The 20,848-nt window shown below is 46.2% G+C and overlaps 1 protein-coding gene across 1 annotated transcript in view; it reads right to left on the bottom strand.

The window, feature by feature from the left end:
• LOC116991480 (peptidyl-prolyl cis-trans isomerase FKBP8-like) overlaps positions 1 to 20,848 on the bottom strand; it is a 67,642-nt gene that overhangs the window by 7,278 nt on the left and 39,516 nt on the right. Inside the window, exons 4-5 of the mRNA XM_033050109.1 lie at positions 3,700 to 3,917; positions 82 to 254 (exon numbers count right to left, since the gene is read on the bottom strand). Coding sequence (XP_032906000.1) covers positions 82 to 254; positions 3,700 to 3,917 — 391 coding nt within the window. The remainder of the gene's footprint in view (positions 1 to 81; positions 255 to 3,699; positions 3,918 to 20,848) is intronic.

Raw genomic sequence — 20,848 nt, 5'->3', positions numbered from 1 at the left:
TTTCGGGTCGAGGTTAACGTTTTCACTAAATTAAGGGACCAAATAATTTCTCTCAAAAGGGTTTGGGGGGAAATACTGAACCTTTCCTTTCCTGAACAAAGCTTTCACGTTGTTGGGATCCAGGAGCAAGACAGCATCACTGGCAGCAATCACCTCTTCAGGGAGGTTCAGCTTCAGCTGGGCAGCAGCTAAATTATTCAGACACTTCAGCCCATCTTCCTGCAGCTCTGCCGCTTCCTGGGCAGTGGGTTTAACTGGAATTATCATCAAACACATCAAACATTAGAACAAACCTTTTAGTTAGAAATCGTGTAACGTTTCAACTTACTTTGATCTTTATTAATTTACTAGGGAACCAGCTGTATTTCCCAAAGGAATAGCACCTCATATTCCACACGGGAGGCTTACAACCTAATGGTATGAACATTGAATTCTCCAATTGTAAGTACATTTCAGTTTAGTTTATTGTCACGTGTACCGAGGTACAGTGAAAAGCTTTTGTTGCATGCTCACCAGACAGCAGAAAGACAATACGTCATTACAATCGAGCCATTTACAGTGTATAAATAGATATAGATATATCCACCCCCTTCTGTCCTGGAGTAGACTAACTCCCTTTCCCCCACCCCGTCCCTCCCCAACCCCTCCCCAATCTTTGCACATCCCAAATCCTGGACTTTCCACTCATCACTTTAATTTTGTTTATCTCGTTGTGTTTTATGACTGTTGGCACACCAATTTCCCTCTTGGGATAAAGAAAGTTCTATCATATCGTATTGATATACAATGGACATGATACATGATAAAATTCCCCAATCCTTCTCCCTTTTCCTGGGCAACCTTTTTCGGATACCTTTTCTCGATGACACGGGTGAAATGAAAGTGTGAAAGGGTGGTGTGGGTCTTTGATGATGCTGCCTGCTTCTTCTTGAGTCATTCAGCCTATTTTGTTGACACCTAGTGAAATGTATGAGCCATGCACAGTGTCATTGTCTCCTGAATATGTCACTCCTAGCTCACGCCTTTGGCCACCCTGCGCATTGATCCCGCTGAGATTCTGTCTGCAAACTAGAACCTACTCAGCATCCTCTCCTCACTTAGTTGACTGTTGTCTCTTGCAGCAAGGTAGGACTTCAGCAAATAGAGTAAGAAAGAACTGCAGATGCTGGTTTACACTGAAGATAGATACAAAGTGCTGGAATAACTCAGTGGGTCAGGCAGCATCTCTGGAGAACAGGAATAGGTGATGTTTCAGGTCAAGACCCTTCAATAGTCTCTATGAAACATCTGTCTTACACAAATGGACACAAAGTGCTGGAGTAACTCAGCGGGTCAGGCAGCATCTCTGGAGAGCATGGATAGGTGATGTTTCGGGTCAGGACAAGTCTGAAGAAAGGTCTCAAAGTGAAACTCGCATATCCATGTTTTACAGAGATGCTGCCTGACCTCCAGGTTCGGGGACAGTTTCTTCCCCGCTGTTATTAGGCAACAGAACCTTCCTATCAACAACTAGAGAGCGGCCCCCTGCAACTATCTACCTCATTGAAGTCCCTCGGACTATCTTTAATCGGACTTCACTGGACTTTATCTTGCACTAATTAGGCCTGGACCTGAAACATCAGCGATTCCTTTTCTCCAGAGATGCCACCTGACCCGACTTTGCCTCCAGCCTTTTATGTGTATCTTAAGCAAATACTTGTGGCTGATGTTTCGCTGTGGTACTGAATGAGTGTCGTATTATCTAAGCTGCTAAATCAATGCCCCTGTTCAGAAAATGTTAAAGATTGCAGGCACTATTTAGAGGCATAGAGTTCACACAGCGCTCAGAAAAATGATTGTTATTTTGTCAGCATCACCAGAAATAGATTAGCTATTCATTTGTCTCATAATTGTGTGCAGATTTCTGTCATACTTTCCTACACAACTACACAAATACACACGATGACCTATTCATCGTCCGTGAAGTGGTTTCAGACATTGTTAGGACACAAAGGACTCTGTGTATCTGATGCCCTGATTTGCCTACTACTAGTTCATGCCAATGACCTTTTGTTCTGCAGTCCCGTATAAGTGGCCAAGATTAACTTTCTGTCCCACATGCAGATGCCTACGCCTTTGCAACGTTCTTTTCATTCACCCTATTTCAGGGACCAAGATCCCTAGCCCAAGGGTCTGAGCTTGTGACCTTCTCAACTTGTGGCTTCCATGATTCAAATGTCCCACTTAGGTCAGTTGATCAACACTGAAAGCAAACACCTGTCAGCAATGCGGTGGGCATTAGGGCCAGCAGAGAAAGTTAGAGTCATGCAGCGTTGAATCAAGCCCTTCAGCCCAACTTTCCCACACCGGCTTACATGTCCCATCTACACTAGTCCCACCTGCCTGCGTTTGGCCTCTATCCCTCGAAACCCGTTCCATCCATGTATGTCGGAATGTTTCTTAAACACTGCGAAAATAGACAATAGACAATAGGTGCAGGAGTAGGCCATTTGGCCCTTCGAGCCATTCAATGTGATCATGGCCGATCATCCCCAATCAGTACCCCGTTCCTGCCTTCTCCCCATATCCCCTGACTCTGCTATTTTTAAGAGCCCTACCTAGCTCTCTCTTGAAAGCATCCAGAGAACCGGCCTCCACCGCCCTCTGAGGCAGAGAATTCCACAGACTCACCACTCTCTGTGAGAAAAAGTGTTTCCTCGTCTCCGTTCTAAATGGCTTACTCCTTATTCTTAAACTGTGGCCCCTGGTTCTGGACTCCCCCAACCTGCTTCAACAACCTCTTCCAGCAGCTCATTCCACACACCCACCACCCTTTGTGTAAAAAAGTTACCCCTCAGTTTCCTATTAAATCTTTTCCCCCCCCTCACCTTAAACCTATGTCCTCTGGTCCTCAATTGCACTATTTTGGGCAAGAGACTCCCCGATCTATTCCTCTCATGATTTCGTACACCCCTATAAGATCACCCATCATCCTTCTGCGCACCCAAGAATAAAATCCTAACCTGCTCAACCTCTCCCGATAGCTCAGGCCCTCGGAGTCCATGCAACATCCTTGTAAATCTTCTCTGCACCCTTTCCAGCTTGACAATATATTTCCTATAACATGGTGCCCAAAACCGAACACAATACTCTAAACATGGCCTCACTAATGTCTTACACAACTGCAACATGACCTCCCAACTTCTATACTCAATACTCTGACTGATGAAGGCCAATGTGCCAAAAGCCTGTTTGACCACCCGATCTACCTGTGATGCCACTTTCAATGATGCACTCCTAGATCCCTCTGTTCTACAACACTCCCCAGAGCCCCACTGTTCACTAAGTAGGTTCTGCCCATGTTAACGTTACTCTAAATGCAGCCTCACCAATATCTTGTACAACTGCAATGTGACCTCCCAAATGGAAAGGAGAATGGGAACAAAATAGAGTCACAAAATATCCCGAATATTGACACAAAATACTGGAGTAACTCAGCAGGACAGGCAGCATCTCTGGATAGAAGGACGGGTGACGTTTTAGGTCGAGACCCTTCTTCAGTCTGTAGAAGGGTCTTGACCCGAAACGTCACCCACTCCTTCCCTCCAGAGCCCGCTGAGTTACTCCAGCATTTTGTGTTCATCTTTGGATGAAAACAGCATCTGCAGTTCCTTCCCACAACATCCTATCACGAAATAGCCTAAAGGGCACGTGTCTTACGTTCTGAAGAAACGTTGAGGATATCCAGCGCGAGGTTGTATGACTTCACGGCACTGCGGTAGTCTCCCCTCTGGAAGTAGTAGTTACCCCGCTCTCGCTTGTGCTTACAGATGCGTATGCAGTCCGATGGTGTCAGCTGTGTTGGATCTGCAGCGTCTCTGACGTTGAGCAGCTGGATCTCGTATATCACGGTTGCATCTGGAGGGATATCAGGAGCCCTAAAGCCAAAGAGAAACAGTAATAATCAAGAGAGAGTTTGATTTAACTCTTAGGGCTAAAGGAATCAAGGGATATGGGGAAAAAGCAGGAACAAGGTTCTGATTTTGGATGATCAGCCATGATCATATTGAATGGCGGTGCTGGCTTGAAGGGCCGAATGGCCGACTCCTGCAGTGATAGGGACCGAATTAAGCCAAGTCTACTCCACCATTCAATCATGGCTAATCTATCCCTCACATCCCCATTCTCCTGCCTTCTCCCCATAACCTCTGACACCCAAGAATCTATCTATCTCTGCCTTAAAAATACCCATTGAGTTGGCCTCCACAGCCTTCAGTGGAGATTATGCTTCACTCGGTAGTCCTGTTTTGTGCAGAAAACAGGCAGTCTCCTGTCAAAGGGCTGAGTGGTGGAGTCAGCAGTGGCTGGTATTTATCCCACACCTTGAACAAAATAAATCTTCTCTGCACTCTCTTCAGCTTTAAGATTTCCTTCCTGTAATAGCAAGGTGTCCGAAACAGAATGCGGCCTCACCAGTGTCTTGTAGAACTAGACAATTAACTACTTTATTCCAGCATCCTCCAATCCCCCCCCCTTTTTGCTTTTGATGTTCTTTTCATCCCTTTCATTCATTTGTTCTTTGTATTTTTTCATTATTCTAGTTTCCCTCTCCCCCGACACTCAGTCTAAAGAAAGGTCTCAACCCGAAACATCACCTATTCTTTTTCTCCCAGAGATGCTACCTGACCAGCTGAGTTACTCCAGCATTTTGTGTTAATCTTCCCTCTAATCCTTTCCTATTTATGTACCTGACTAAGTATCTGAAGAAGGGTCTTGACCCGAAACGTCACCCATTCCTTCTCTCCAGAGACACTGCCTGTCCCACTGAGTTACTCCAGCATTTTGTGTCTATCTTCGGTTTAAACCAACATCTGCAGTTCCTTACATAGACATAAAAACAGCTATTTTCCACAAGTAGCAGCTCTACTCAATAACCAAAAATCCTCCATTTGCTCTGGTATTTTATTTAATTCACATGTTTAATCAATAATGTTTTATTATCAATGTTTAATGTTTTATGTGTCATTCCTAACTGTCACTGTATGTCATATTGTCACTTGCGGGCGGAGCACCAAGGCAAATTCCTTGTATGTGAATACTTGGCCAATAAACCTATTCATTCATTACTACACATTAATTTTAAATGGGGTTGTTCCTCTCCTCCTCCATATCCCTCCTAATCTGTCCTATCCATGTACCTGTCTAACTGCTTCTTAAATGTTGGGATAGTCCCAGCCTCAACTACCTCCTCTGGAAGGTACACACAATTGCTGGGGAAACTCAGCGGGTGCAGCAGCATCTATGGAGCGAAGGAAATAGGCGACGTTTCGGGCCGAAACCCTTCTTCAGACTGATGGGGGGTGGGGAAAGAAAGAAGGAAAAGGGGAGGAGGAGGAGGAGCCCGAGGGCGGGCGGATGGGAGGGTGGGAGGAGACAGCTAGAGGGTTAAGGAAGGGGAGGAGACAGCACGGGCTAGCCAAATTGGGAGAATTCAATGTTAATGCCATAAGGACACAAGGACCCCAGACGGAATATGAGGTGCTGTTCCTCCAATTTCCACTGTTGCTCACTCTGGCAATGGAGGAGACCCAGGACAGAGAGGTCGGATTGGGAATGGGAGGGGGAGTTGAAGTGCTGAGCCACCGGGAGGTCAGGTAGGTTATTGCGGACTGAGCGGAGATGTTCGGCGAAACGATCGCCCAACCTACGCTTGGTCTCACCGATGTAAATCAGCTGACATCTAGAGCAGCGGATGCAGTAGATGAGGTTGGAGGAGATACAGGTGAACCTTTGTCGCACCTGGAACGACTGCTTGGGACCTTGAATGGAGTCGAGGGGGGAGGTGAAGGGACAGGTGTTGCATTTCTTGCGGTTGCAACGGAAAGTGCCCGGGGAGGGGGTGGTGCGGGAGGGAAGGGAAGAATTGAATTCAATTCTTGAATTCAATTGAAGTCAATTCTTCCCTTCCCTCCCGCACCACCCCCTCCCCGGGCACTTTCCGTTGCAACCGCAAGAAATGCAACACCTGTCCCTTCACCTCCCCCCTCGACTCCATTCAAGGTCTCAAGCAGTCGTTCCAGGTGCGACAAAGGTTCACCTGTATCTCCTCCAACCTCATCTACTGCATCCGCTGCTCTAGATGTCAGCTGATTTACATCGGTGAGACCAAGCGTATTAGTGTCGTGCGTGAAGGAAAATTAGTTTGGGCATGTGAGATTTCATTGAAAATATTGGTCCCATTCTGTGTGTGTGAATGAATGTGTGTGTGTATAAATGTGTGTGTGTGAGTGTGTGTGAATGTGCGTGTGTGCGGGAGAGTGAGTGTGCATGTATGTGTGTGAGCTTGTGTGTGTGTGAGAGAGTTTTGTGTGTCTGTGTGTGTGCGCACACACCAGTATGTGTGTGTCAGTGTGAGTGTGTTTGAGTGTGTATACCAGTGTATGAGTGTGTGTGTGTGTGTGTGTGTGTGTGTGAGTGCCTGTGCATGAGGGTGTGTGTGAGGGAGCGTGTCCACCCACTGATAACAATATCACGGGTCACAGTAAGTTCATTGTAAGTCAATAGTGGTCTGCCTCTTGTGTACTACTTCAGAAATCTCCTCTTCAGAGTGTTTGTTCACATTCCTTGCCTCTGACAGAGGAGTGGGTATTTGTATAAAGTATGTTTCACTGGTTTAATTGTTGTTTGAGGTTCTGTGAAGAGTGGAGAACGTAATCCTCAAGGGGCAGGCTGCCAAAAGTGTTTGGGAGATGCCAACATTGTTGTTCTATACACCGACCAAGGATAATGTTCCAGCCTTTGAAGAGATGCCTTGAGCTGGCTTTTGCTTTCAATGGATCTGCAGAGCTCTGAAGCTTTGTCAGGCATGACCAACCTCTACTGGTGAGATGGAGGTGAGATGCCAACAAGCTATTTGACTAATGGCTCATCATGGCCAATTTCAACCATGCCGAGTTAGAATGCTGACATGTTTGTGAGAAGAGATGATGGGAGAAATGGGTGGCACGGTGGCAGAGTTGTTGCCTCACAGCGCCAGGGACCCGGGTTACATCCTGACTACGGGTGCTGTCTGTACGGAGTTTGTACTGTGACCCCATGGGTTTTCTCTGGATCTCCGGTTTCCATCCACACTCCAAAGAGGTACAGGTTTGGAGGTTAATTGGCTTAGTATAAATGTAAAATGTCCCTGGTGTGTGTAGATAATGTTAATGTGCGGGGATCGGTGGTCGGTGCGGACTTGGTGGGCCGAAGGGCCTGTTTCCGCGCTGTATCTCAACTAATCACTGGACAGTGACTGAACAAGACCTGCCGTTCCTTACTCCTGCTGAGGGACGCATAGTAATCTCACCTGAGATTAGGTAACTCAGGAGTGAAATGAGGGGGGACTTCCTCACTGATACATCAGGCAGGGCTTTCAGCTATGGAGGCTTATCTGTAAACGTTATCCTGAATTTGACTTTTTTCCTGAGTTTGAAAGAAATTTCTTAAGGACAAAACCAAAGGAGCTGTATTTTACTGTTTATTTAAATGTTAAACAAGATCAGCATTTATTGCCTGCCTTAATTAGTGATGATAGGTGGGTGATGAGCTGTCTTTTTGAAGAGCAACCGGCGAAAACCCACGCGGTCACGGGGAGAACATGCAAACTCCGTTCAGGCAGCACCTGTAGTCAGGATCGAACCCGGGTCTCTGCCGCTGTAAGGACACAACTCTATCGCTGTGCCCCCCAGGATGTGGAGAGGATGTTTCCACTAGTGGGAGAATCTAGGACCAGAGGACATAGCCTCAGTATAAAAGGATGCACCTTTAGAAAGGAGACGAGGAGGAACATCTTAAGTCAGAAGGTGATGAATCGGTGGTTCATTGGAAGTCAATGGGTATTTTTGAGGCGGAGATTGACAGATTCCTGATTAGTACGGGTGTCAGGGGTTACGGGGAGAAGGCAGGAGAATGGGGTTGACTGCGAAAGATAGATCAGCCATGATTGAATGGTGGATAAGGCTTGATGGGCCGAATGGTCTCATTGTGCTCCTATCATTAATAAACATGAGACGAGTTTCTTGGCATCATATTATTAACATTGGGTCTCTGGTACGCTGTGAATGGATCTCTATCATGTCGAGTTACCAAGCAATCAACAATCCTCGTAGATAAGCTTGGCGACAGAGTTCCCCTCATGTGAACTTGTTTTCCGCAAGTGTTGTTTTATCTGGCTCTGCACATTATGATATCAGTTACTTGATTTAAATCATCTGGTGATTCGATTACTCAGGCACTCATTGTCCACATTCCAGCGTTGTGACCTAATTCACCCAAAAAAACACAACTGTACTGCAACTAAACCCAACGAGAGGAGTTTTGTCACCTCGAGTAGAAATCAGGCCACGGACACAACCAGGAGCCAGAACCAAGACCGAGTTTTCGATGCAGCATTGAAGGAGCACTTCAAGTAATACTGTATGGATCACTTTGCAAATGAGTTAATAAATCCAAGGCTAGGAGAACATTATCTGAATAAGACAGACACAAAATGCTGGAGTAACTCAGCGGGACAGGCAGCATCTCTGGAGAGAAGGAACGGGTGATGTTTTGGGTCGAGATCCTTCTTCAGACCCCCTCGTCACCCATTCCTTCTCTCCAGAGATGCCGCCTGGCCCGCTGAGTTACTCCAGCGTTATTCAATTCAATTCAATTCAATTCAACTTTAATGTCATTGCACAAATACTGAGTATGGGTACAATGAAATGCAGTTTAGCGTCAGTCCGTAGTAGTAGTACATATAGAAATTTAAAAAAAAAGAAGATACAGAATAATCAAAAATACATAATAATTAAACAATGGGGACGGAGGGACCGGAGGAATCTATCGGCGGGACTCCGAGTTCAGCAATGTGATGGTATAATTGTAGAAGCTGTTCCTCATCCTGCTGGTACGAGACCTGAGGCTCCTGTACCGTCTCCCTGATGGGAGGAGGGCAAACAGTCCATGGTTGGGGTGGGAGGGGTCTTTAATGATCTTCCCAGCCCGTCTCAGACACCTTTTTCGGTGGAGGGCATCCATGGCAGGGAGCGGGGCACCGATGATGTGCTGCGCGGTTTTCACCACCCGTTGTAGTGCCTTCCTGTCCGCAACAGTGCAGCTGCTGTACCATACCGTGAAGCAGGTGATCAGGATGCTCTCGATGGTACAGCGGTAGAAGTTGGTCAGTATCTGGGGGGACAGGTGAGCTTCAGGTGAGCTTTCTTGAGCCTCCTCAGGAAGTAAAGGCGCTGCTGTGCCTTTTTGATCAGCTTGGAGGTGTTGAGGGACCAGGACAAATCCTCCGAGATATGTACCCCGAGGAATTTGTAGCTGGAGACGCGCTCCACCTCAGTCCCGTTTATATGGATGGGGGTATGTCTGTCTCCTCTGACCTTCCTGAAGTCGACAATAATTTCCTTCGTCTTCTTGGAGTTGAGGACGAGGTTATTGTTGGCACACCAGGTTGTCAGGACCTCCTCTCTGTAGGCTGACTCATCGTTGTCACTGATCAGTCCTACCACCGTGGTGTCGTCAGCAAACCTAATGATGGCGTTGGATCCGTACTTAGGGATGCAGTCATGGGTGAAGAGGGAGTAGAGGAGAGGGCTGAGCACACAGCCCTGTGGCACGCCGGTGTTCAGTGTTATAGTGGAGGAGGTGAGGTTGTTGACCCTAACAGACTGTGGTCTGTTGGTGAGGAAATCCAGTGTCCAGTTGCAGAGGGAGGTGGAGATGCCAAGTCCGCTGAGTTTGGTGATCAAGCTGGTGGGGATGACAGTGTTAAAGGCAGAGCTGAAATCAATGAACAGCAACCTGATGTAGGAGTTGTTGTTGTCCAGGTGGGTCAGGGCAGAGTGTAGAGCCGCTGATATGGCGTCCTCTGTAGACCTGTTGGCCCGGTAGGCAAACTGATGGGGGTCCAGTGTGGGGGGGAGGCTGGCTTTGAGGTGAGCCAAGATCAGCCGCTCAAAGCACTTAGCAATGACAGGGGTGAGTGCCACTGGGCGGAAATCGTTGAGACTCCCTGTGGCTGACTGTTTGGGCACTGGCACGATGGTTGATGTCTTGAGGCAAGTGGGGACAACACCCTGGGCCAGTGACAGATTGAAAATGTCGGTGAAGACTGGGGATAGTTGTCCAGCACATGCCCTAAGCACCCGGCCAGGGATGCCATCGGGGCTGGCAGCTTTGTGCTCATTCACCTTTCTCAGTGCATCTTTTTATCCCAAGAGCTATAGCGGCTCTGAACCGGCCCTAATGAGTGCCCCCCCACCCACTCCCTTTGGACAGTCTCCCTCAGATGGTCACGTCAATCAATTCAGCTTGCTTATTTATGTATTGTATTTATTTACCTTTCTTGTACATCAGTGGAGCTGCACACTAAATCTCGTTGCACTGACGTGCAATGACAATAAAAGATATATTATTATTATTATTATTATTATATTATTGTACAGCAGAGGTGGAGAGACTGAGGGGTTGTTTATTCATGTGTCTATCTTCGGTGTAAACCAGCGTCTGCAGTGCCTTCCTACACATTATCTGAATAAAGGCAGAGTTCTCCCTGGTGTCTGAGGCTGGTGATCCACCCAGCTGGCTACTGCTTGAATGACGTTTGTTGTGAATGAAATCATGCAGCCTGGTGTGTAGTTTAGTTTAGTTTAGATTAGAGATGCAGCGCGGAAACAAGCCTGTCAGACCTCCAAATCTGCGCCGACCAGCGATCACCCCGTACACACACACACACACACACACACACACACACACACACACACACACACACACACACACGAACACACACACACACACGAACATACACACACGACAATTGACAATATTACCCAAGCCAATTAACCTACAAACCTGTGCGTCTTTGGAGTGTGGGAGGAAACTAGAGAAGTTGGAGAAAACCCACGCAGCTCACGGGGAGAACATACAAACTGTGTACAGACAGCACCCATAGTCGGGATCGAACCTGGGTCTCTGTAAGGCAGCCACGCTACCACTGCGCCACCCTGTCACCCCATGGTTTTGAAGGGGTCGATAAACTGCTTCAACATGCGTCAGTTTTCCCCAAAGAAATTAAATGTCAGACTTGTCGCAAGCGAACACAATTGCGGAGAATTGCAGTCGTTATCAGATTGGATAGGACCGGTGGCAAGGCTGACAGCAGTGTTGAATGCCCCAGCCTCAATTGGTTCTCACGTGCTTGTTAACAGACCAGGAATATGCCAAAACAGACACCACACGAAGGCAGAATCAGATAGTCAGATATCATGATTTGGTTTCCTGTTGAGCGCCCAGCTGTTCTGAGCAATTCCTGTCGACTTAAAAGAGAAGTTTCCTGTGTTTGCAAATTATGCTCCCTGCCTAATAAAAGAAAGGGCTTGCTTTTCCGCAAATAGCCACAAAAAGCTGGAGTAACTCAGCGGGTCAGGCAGCATCTCTGAAGAAAAGGAATAGGTGACGTTTCAGATTGAGACTGGAAACGTCACCTATTCCTTGGCTCCATAGACGCAGCCTCACACTCTGAGTTTCTCCAGCATTTGTCTACTGTGTGATATTATATTATAATTGTATTACCAGTAGCAACACATGCCTGCCTACTTGAAATATTAATATTGCCCTAAGGCAAAATTCTACTGTGATTTACAAAGCGTAACTAGATCTGCTACAATCTATGAAACCCAGATACAAATTGAATAATTAACTTCAGATGTGGGGTTGAAAAGAAACAGAAGTGAACTATGTTTTGAAAAAATACTTGATGATATTTTTAGTTTAGAGATTTAATTTAACTGTAGCCACGAGATGCAGTGTGGAATGTGGTCCTTCAATCCACCATCCCCACACCGACCATCAATCACCCGTACACTAGTTCTATGTCCTACACACTCTGGGCAATTTACAGAGGGCCAATTAACCTACGAACCCGCGTGTATTTGAGATGTGGGAGGAAAGTGGAGCACCCGGAGAAAACCCACAGGGTCACGGGAGAACGTTTTTAGTTCAGTGATACAGTGCGGAAACAGGTCCTTTGGCCCAGACCTAGTCCCTGCCGAACATCACCGTTAGTGCACTGGCACTAACCGACACACTCGGGACAATTTGCAATCTTTACCAAAGCCAATTAACCTACAAACCTGTACGTTTTTGAAATGTGGGTGGAAACTGAAGCACCCGGAGAAAACGTACAAACCGCGGTCACGGGTAGAACAACGTACAGACTCCGTACAGACAGCACCCGTAATCAGGATTGAACCAGTGTCTCTGGCGCTGTAGGGCAATCGCCCAACCACTGCCCCACCGTGCCGGCCTCATTGTTGTGAAGTGTCTTGGATGTTTTCGTGTCAGATAACATAAATGCAACTTGTTGCTACAGTTGTCTCTTTACATCGAGGTTCATTTGGATACATCCATTTAGTTTGACAATTTTTAATCAAACAAAGTCTGTATCATCTTACTTTATATTGGTTTTCAATAAGTCAGCTTGGATTGTGGGAGCACCTCTGTAAAGGTCAGTAAATGCCTCTAATTACGTCTGTTAAAGGTAATATGCTGACATTAATAACTTTAATAAACCAATACAATAAAGATCTTGTATTCCCCAATGCCAGATAAACATGACCATTCTCAAACGTACACTTGGCCGATCTATTCTGAAAGTCCCTACTTTCTCCTCCCCTTCTCAGCTCTCCCTCAGCCCACCGGCTCCTCTTCCTTTCTTCTTCCCACCCCGAGGGCAGCAAGAGCATGAAGAGGTGAACGTTTTGCTGTAGTTATACAAATCCCTAGCGAGATTGTATCTGCCTCGCAGTATATACAGTAAATCTGGGCACTGCTCCTTAGAAAGCCAAGAAATGGGTTCCGGGCATGTTTCAACAGGATGTCACCAAGAGCGCACTGGTTTTATTATGAGAATATATAAAAGAGCCTTGTATTTACTGGCATGGGAATGCTTCTGGGAAGTTTTGATTGCTCCTTAGTAATTTGAAAAGAATAAAACAGCTGGGTAAAGAGATTATTTCCTTTGATGAAGACCTTTGGAACAAGGGCTGTATCTCTTCAAATGCCACAGAGAGAGCGGAGGGTGCCTTGGACGCGCTGCCAGGGGTGGTGGTGGAGGCAGATACGATAGTGGTGTTTAAGAGGCAAGGCAAGGCAACTTTATTTATATAGCACATTTCATACACGAGGCAGACTCAAAGTGCTTCACATAAAAACATGTCATACAATAAAATGAAATAATAAAATGAAATAAAATAGAAGAACTAAAAGAAAAGAAAAGCAAAATTAAAAATGCATTATAAAAAGTGCAAAAGTTAAAAGTGCAATGTAGTTAAGATTTAGCTGAAAGCTAAAGTAAACATAAAAGTTTTCAGTCTTGTTTTAAAAGTGGTCAAAGTTGAGGCAAGTCTTAAATCTTCAGGAAGTTTATTCCAGCTATTTGTTGCATAGTAACTAAATCCTGCTTTCCCATGTTTTGTATTTACTCTGGGAATCACTAGCAGATTGGTTTCAGAAGATCTTAGCGGTCTAGAAGGCTTATATAGTGGAAGCATGTCAGTGATATACTTTGGCCCTAAACCATGTAGTGATTTATAGGTGAGCAGCAGGATTTTAAAATCAATTCTCTGACATACAGGGAGCCAATGTAAGGATTTAAGAATTGGTGTAATGTGTTCAAATTTTTTGGTCTTTGTTAGAACTCTAGCAACAGCGTTCTGAACAAGCTGTAGCTGCCTGACAGTTTTTTTCGGAAGACCTGCAAGGAGACCGTTACAATAATCTAGCCTACTAGTAATAAAGGCATGTACAAGTTTTTCTAAGTCTTGAGCTGACATGAGTCCTCTTAATCTTGCTACGTTTATGAGGTGATAGTAGGCCGATTTTGTTACTGATTTGATGTGACTGTCGAAATTTAAATCTGAATCCATAATGACCCCAAGATTTCTGGCTTTGTTTGAAGTTTTCAGGGACAGAGAGTGAAGGTGTTGGGTTACTTTAAGCCTTTCTTTTTTAGCACCAAAAACAATTATCTCCGTTTGTCCTTATTTAGTTGGAGAAAATTTTGGCACATCCAGTCTTTGACTTGCTCAATGCACTGGCACAGCAGATCTATGGGGCGATAGTCATTTGGTGATAGCGCTACATAGATTTGAGTGTCATCGGCATAGCAGTGGTGCTAAGAGGCTTTTAGACAGGCAGATGGAAGTGCAGGGGATAGAGGGATATGGATCATGTACAGGCAAATGAGATCAGTTTATCTCGGCATCATGTTCAGCACAAGCTTTGTGGGCCAAAGTCTGTAACCCACCAACCTTCACGGGCAGCACAGTGGCGCGGAGGTAGAGTTGCTGCCTCACAGCGCCAGAGACCCGGGTTCGATCCTGACCACGGGTGCTGTCGAGTTTAGTTTACAGATTCAGTGCAGAAACAGGCCCTTCGGCCCACCTAGTCCGCACCGACCAGCGATCCTCGCACATTAACACCATCCTACACACACTCGGGACAATTTTACACATGCACCAAGCCAATTAACCCACAAACCTGTGCGACTCTGGAGTGTGGGAGGAAATTGAAGATCTCGGAGAAAAACCCAAAACAGCAACGGGGAGAACGTACAACCTCCTTACAGACACTGCAAGCGCTGTAAGGCAGCAACTCTACCGCTGCGCCACCGTGTTGCCCTTAACAGACGCTGTCTGTACGGAGTTTGTACGTTCTCCCCGTGACCTGCGTGGGTTTTCTCTGGGATCTCGGATTCCTCCCACACTCCAACGACATACAGGTTTGTAGGTCAATTGGCTTGGTATAATTGTAAATTGCTCCTCGGATAGTGCTAGCGTGTGGGGATCGCTGGTCTGCTCGGACTCAGTGGGCCGAAGGGCCAGTTTCCGCACTGTATCTCTAAACTAAACTAAATCCCAGCCACTATGTCATGTCCAAGATTTCTCGGTGAACTTGTAGAAAACAAATATCACATTTTGAAATGCATCCATTAATTCAGATATCATCCTCAGCCAATGAAGAGTATCTTCAACCGCATGTATACAACCTCCTATGCCAGGTAGACAAAAATGCTGGAGAAACTCAGCAGGTGAGGCAGCATCTATGGAGCGAAGGAATAGGTGGCGTTTCGAGTCTCAATCTGAAACGTCACCTATTCCTTCGCTCCATAGACGCAACCTCACCCGCTGAGTTTCTCCAGCATTTTTGTCTACCTTCGATTTTTCCAGCATCTGCAGTTCCTTCTTAAACACATAATTTCAGATTATGAAAGATGAAACTGAATATTCAGGTAATTGATAGCTGTTCAAAGTCCACATTAACAGGTTTCGTCAAGAACTGCATAAACTCTGTCTCACATAGTGAATTACACAAGATTAACAATGATTTTTATCAGAGACTCACCTTGCTTGTTACAAATCTCCTCTCTGCTTTGCCCTTAAAATGCTTTATCTTGAACATAAGATGTTCCTGCTACTACCTACCTCATTGGAGACCCTCGGACTATCTTTAATCAGACTTTACTGGACTTTATCTTGCACTAAACGTTATTCCTTTTATCCTGTATCTCTGCACTGTTAATGGCTCGTTTGTAACCATGTACAGTCTTTCTGCTGACTGGTTAGCACACAACAAAAGGCTTTTCACTGTACCTCAATACACGTGACATTAAACTCAACTTAAAACTAAAGATAGCCTGACCCCAACAGACTGGCCCGACTGGGTTCCAGCTCAAGCGATGATTGGGATTTTGCATGTCATAGAGTCATAGAGTGTTGAAACAGGCCCTTCGGCTACACTAGTCCCAGCATATGGTCCATATCCCAACAAACCAGTCCTATCCATGTACCCGTCTAACTGTTTCTTAAATGCTGGCGTAGTCCCTGCCCCAACTACCTCCTGTGGCAGCTACACCCACCACCCTTTGTATGAAGAAGTTACCCCTGAGATTCCTATTAAATCTTTTCCTCTTCACCTTAAACCTATGTCCTCTGGTCCTCGATTCACCTACTCTGGGCAAGAGACTCTGTGCATCCTCTCCTCTCATGATCTTATACACCTCTATAAGATTATCCCTCATCCTCCTGCGCTCCAAGTAATAGTGTCCCAGCCTACTCAACCTCACCCTATAGCTCAGACCCTCTGGTCCCGGCAACATCCTCATCAATACTACTTCTCATTGTGCCACAGAACACCTAAAGCTTCCATTTTGTTTCTTGTCAGTGTTTGAACTGAGTTCTGGGCCCAATACTGTGGAGAGGGTGGTCTACATTCCTCCCAGATGAAACTTACCCACTGCTGGAGAAAGGTTTCAGTCCTGCACCTGGAACACAGGACTGGCCCACAATCTGAGGAGATGATTTCACAACAGAAGCTAATCAAGTGAAACTGCTCTGCTTTAAGTAATTTCCTTCAGTTGTAGGTCAGTCTACAAAGTTCTGTCTAGTTTAGATTTAGTTTTGTGTTGGAAGGAGCTGCCAATGTTGGTTTACACCGAAGATGTCTGAAAAAGTGTCTCGACCCGAAACGTCACCCATTCCTTCTCTTCAGAGATGCTGCCTGTCCCGCTGAGTTACTCCAGTTTTTTGTGTCTGTCTTTAGCTTTCGTTTTGTTTGGAGATAGAGCATGGTAACAGGCCCTTCGGCCCACTGAGTCCGCAATGACCAGCGATCCCCGCACATTAACACAAGCGTACACACACACACTCGGGACAATTTACACTTATACCAAGTATACAAACCCAATCCAATTAACCTACAAACCTGTACGTCTTTGGAGTGTGGGAGGAAACCGAAGATCTTGAAGAAAACCCACACAGGTCACGGGGAGAACGTACAAACTCCGTACAGACAGCACCCATAGTCGGGATCGAACCTGCGACTCTGGCGCTGCAAGCGCTGTAAGACAGCAAGTCTACCGCTGCGCCGCAGTGCTGCCCCATTGTGTTTTCATCCCAGGTACACAAAATTGCTGGGGAAACTCAGCGGATGCAGCAGCATCTATGGAGCGAAGGAAATAGGCGACGTTTCGGGCCGAAACCCTTCTTCAGACTGATGGGGGGTGGGGAAAGAAAGAAGGAAAAGGGGAGGAGGAGGAGGAGCCCGAGGGCGGGTGGATGGGAGGGTGGGAGGAGACAGCTAGAGGGTTAAGGAAGGGGAGGAGACAGCACGGGCTAGCCAAATTGGGAGAATTCAATGTTAATGCCATAAGGACGCAAGGTCCCCAGACGGAATATGAGGTGCTGTTCCTCCAATTTCCGCTGTTGCTCACTCTGGCAATGGAGGAGACCCAGGACAGAGAGGTCGGATTGGGAATGGGAGGGGGAGTTGAAGTGCTGAGCCACCGGGAGGTCAGGTAGGTTATTGCGGACTGAGCGGAGGTGTTCGGCGAAACGATCGCCCAACCTACGCTTGGTCTCACCGATGTAAATCATCTGACATCTAGAGCAGCGGATGCAGTAGATGAGGTTGGAGGAGATACAGGTGAACCTTTGTCGCACCTGGAACGACTGCTTGGGACCTTGAATGGAGTCGATGGGGGAGGTGAAGGGACAGGTGTTGCATTTCTTGCGGTTGCAACGGAAAGTGCCCGGGGAGGGGGTGGTGCGGGAGGGAAGGGAAGAATTGACGAGGGAGTTGCGGAGGGAGCGGTCTTTGCGGAAGGCAGACATGGGGGGAGATGGGAAGATGTGGCGAGTGGTGGGGTCACGTTGGAGGTGGCGGAAATGGCGGAGGATTATGTGTTGTATTTGCCGGCTGGTGGGGTGAAAGGTGAGGACCAGAGGGACTCTGCCCTTGTTGCGTGTGCGGGGATGGGGAGAGAGAGCAGTGTTACGGGGTATGGATGAGACCCTGGTGTGAGCCTCATCTAGTTTTCATCCCATGCAGTTCTGAAAACAACAAAGGTAATTGCCTTCTCATGGTTTTGATATCCCGTGAATATTCACTGCTGTCCGCTAACGATGATGGCCCCTCACGCCAAGCGGCCCATAACTAATTGGGTTGTTCAAAACATAATAAAAGTTTCCACACGCTCTCCCACCATCACGCACCCACACTGCTTTAACGGTGAGCTCAATGTGCCTGATTAAATAGGCGGAAAAATAAAACACCAGCTGAGTGTTTACGTGTGTTTTTCTGTTCATATCAAAGAGATGTTGTGTGGAGCTGGCACCAAAGAGGCTGGTTGTGGGAGCAGCAGGGACAGTAATGAAAGCTAGCTTCACACTGGGCTCTGCCCAGAACCCTCCTGTGTTAGGCATTTCTCAGCAGGCTAACGAGCGAGGGAGTGGCATGGATAGACGGTGAGTGTTGGGATGGTATAAAAACTCTCACGGCCTTTATTCATTATTAGGCCAGCACATTATTTAAAAACGTCCATCAGCAATTTTAAGAGGCGTATTCGTCAGACGGAATGGTTGGCAAAGTTACAGAGAGAGAGAGAGAGAGAGGCTGATAGCAAGGACATATGATCAGAATTTGTTTTAGTCTAAGTTAGACACAAAAAGCTGTGCATGTCTTTGGAGTGTGGGGGAAATCTGAGCACCCGGAGGAAACCCACGCGGTCACAGGGAGAACATACAAACTCCGTAGAGAGAGCATCCGTGGTGAGGATCAAACCTGAGTCTCTGGCGCTGTGCCACCCATGTTGGATTTTGTCAATACCAAATTTGCAGAGAGCACCACACACACACTCATGGGTAGCACCACACCCAGCCAGAAACATTCTCAAGATGATGACAATCAGGAACCTACTCATTCCTGGAACCTAGGTGGAGATTTTTCTACTAATGACCAGAGTTTGTTTATACAGAGGTAATGCTGGGGCATACCATGGCGACATGAAATAAACTATTCATTACAAATACCAAAGATTGTTAGGACATTCTTCTTTTGAATTTCTTTTATGATATCAAAGAGATTAAGTAAGATATTAACGTATTAGCCATGCTTTCAAATTGCTTGTCAGATGAAGATATTTTAGAGGTTTGTCATTGTTTACAAATCCGCTGAGTTCTGGCTCCTAGGTTGAGAATATGGAATTATTTTTCATCTCCTTGCTAGGGCTTATTCTCTGCTTTGGTTGTTTTGTAACTCGGGCTCCATTTCATTGCCACAATTTTGATAACGTCTGTATATTTCTGATAATCTTCTGGAAATTTTTACGGATTTGATGTAATTGAGGCACCGTTGTGGGTGTAAACATGCTGTAACTCACTGATATTCTATGTTTGGGTTAAGGTGCATTTAATTCCAAGTTTTAAAACGCATCGTTAATTTTTGAGGGAAGATTCAAAGTTTAGTTTAGTTTAGAGATACAGCGCGAAAACAGGCCCTTCGGTCCACCGAGTCTGCACCGACCAGCCATCACCCTGGACACTAGTTCCATCCTATACCCTAGGGACAATTTACAGAGCCCAATTAACCTACAAACCTGCATGTCTTGGGAGTGCGGGAGGAAATCGGAGCACCCTGAGAAAACCTACGTAAGTCACGGGAAGAGCGTCAAACTCCATACAGACAGCGCCCATGAGTTATCCACTTTGGTGGCAAGAACAAGAAGGCAGATTATTATCTGAATGGTCTCAGGTCAGGAAAAGGGGAAGTGTAATGAGACCTGGATGTTCTTGTACATCAGTCACTGGAAGTAAGCATGCAGGCAATGAAGAATGCGAATGGCATGGTGGCCTTCATAACGAGAGAATTTGAGTATAGGAGCAAAGAGGTCCTTCTGCAGTTGTACAGGACCTTGGTGAGACCACACCTGGAGTATTGTGTGTAGATTTGGTCTCCTAATTTGAGGAAGGACATTCTTGCTATTGAGGGAGTGCAGCGTAGGTTCACGAGGTTAATTCCCGGGATGGCGGGACTGTCCTATGTTGAAAGAATACTGGGCTTGTATACACTGGAATTTAGAGGGGATTTTATAGAAACATATACAATTATTAAGGGATTGGACACGCTAGATGCTGGAAACATGTTCCAGATGTTGTGGGAGTGTGAATATAAATCTTGAATCAGCACTGTAAAATGGTTATGTGAAGGGAAAATGGAGGTCAGGTGAACTGGGTTGAAACTTAAAATGTCTGCTCACCAAAGTTGCTGACTATGTGGCTGCAGGTCTCAGGAAGTTGTGATCCTGAGAAATACACATTATCCTTCTGATGCTGCATATTCGCAACTTTGATCTTCCCCGCACTCGTCTGATTGAGGTGGCTGAGTTTCAGAAGGCTGAAGAATATGCAACCCACTGGCTCCCGAATGTCTGAGAAATGTCCCTGTCTTAGCTCTAGGATTGTTCCAATAATTAACATCTCCCATTGTGTACTCCCTGTCTTAGCTCTAGGATTGTTCCAATAATTAACATCTCCCATTGTGTATGTGCCTGTTATCATGACCATTGAACATCTCCCATTGTGTATGTGCCTGTTATCATGACCATTGTACATCTCCCATTCGTGTATGTGCCTGTTATCATGACCATTGTACCTCTCCCATTGTGTACAGGTCTGTCGATTGTTTGGGTAATGTGGGAGGGGGGCTAAACGGTGGCATTAATGTATATAAAGCATTGCAATTAAGGGCAGTCAGCTAGACTCTTTGCTAGGTTGTAACCTGTGTGAAGACTCCTGCTCAATAAACGTACGTTTAAAGCAAACCTGGTGCCTGATCGATTATTGTCGAAACAACCGATGTGAGAGAAAAAAAGTGAATCAACATTTGGTGGCAGCGGTGGGATGTCAACCAGCGACTGATCGAGCCGGCGAGTGAATCCACTGGACGACGGGATCGATGTGAAGGGTGCGCAGCCAAGTGAGTAGATTTAGTTAAATCTCCT

This window comes from Amblyraja radiata, chromosome 34 (genome assembly GCF_010909765.2).
Source record: "Amblyraja radiata isolate CabotCenter1 chromosome 34, sAmbRad1.1.pri, whole genome shotgun sequence".
Classification (NCBI taxonomy): domain Eukaryota; kingdom Metazoa; phylum Chordata; class Chondrichthyes; order Rajiformes; family Rajidae; genus Amblyraja; species Amblyraja radiata.
The sequence above is the reverse complement of the archived record's forward strand: the minus strand, read 5'-3'. Positions and strand labels throughout refer to the sequence as shown.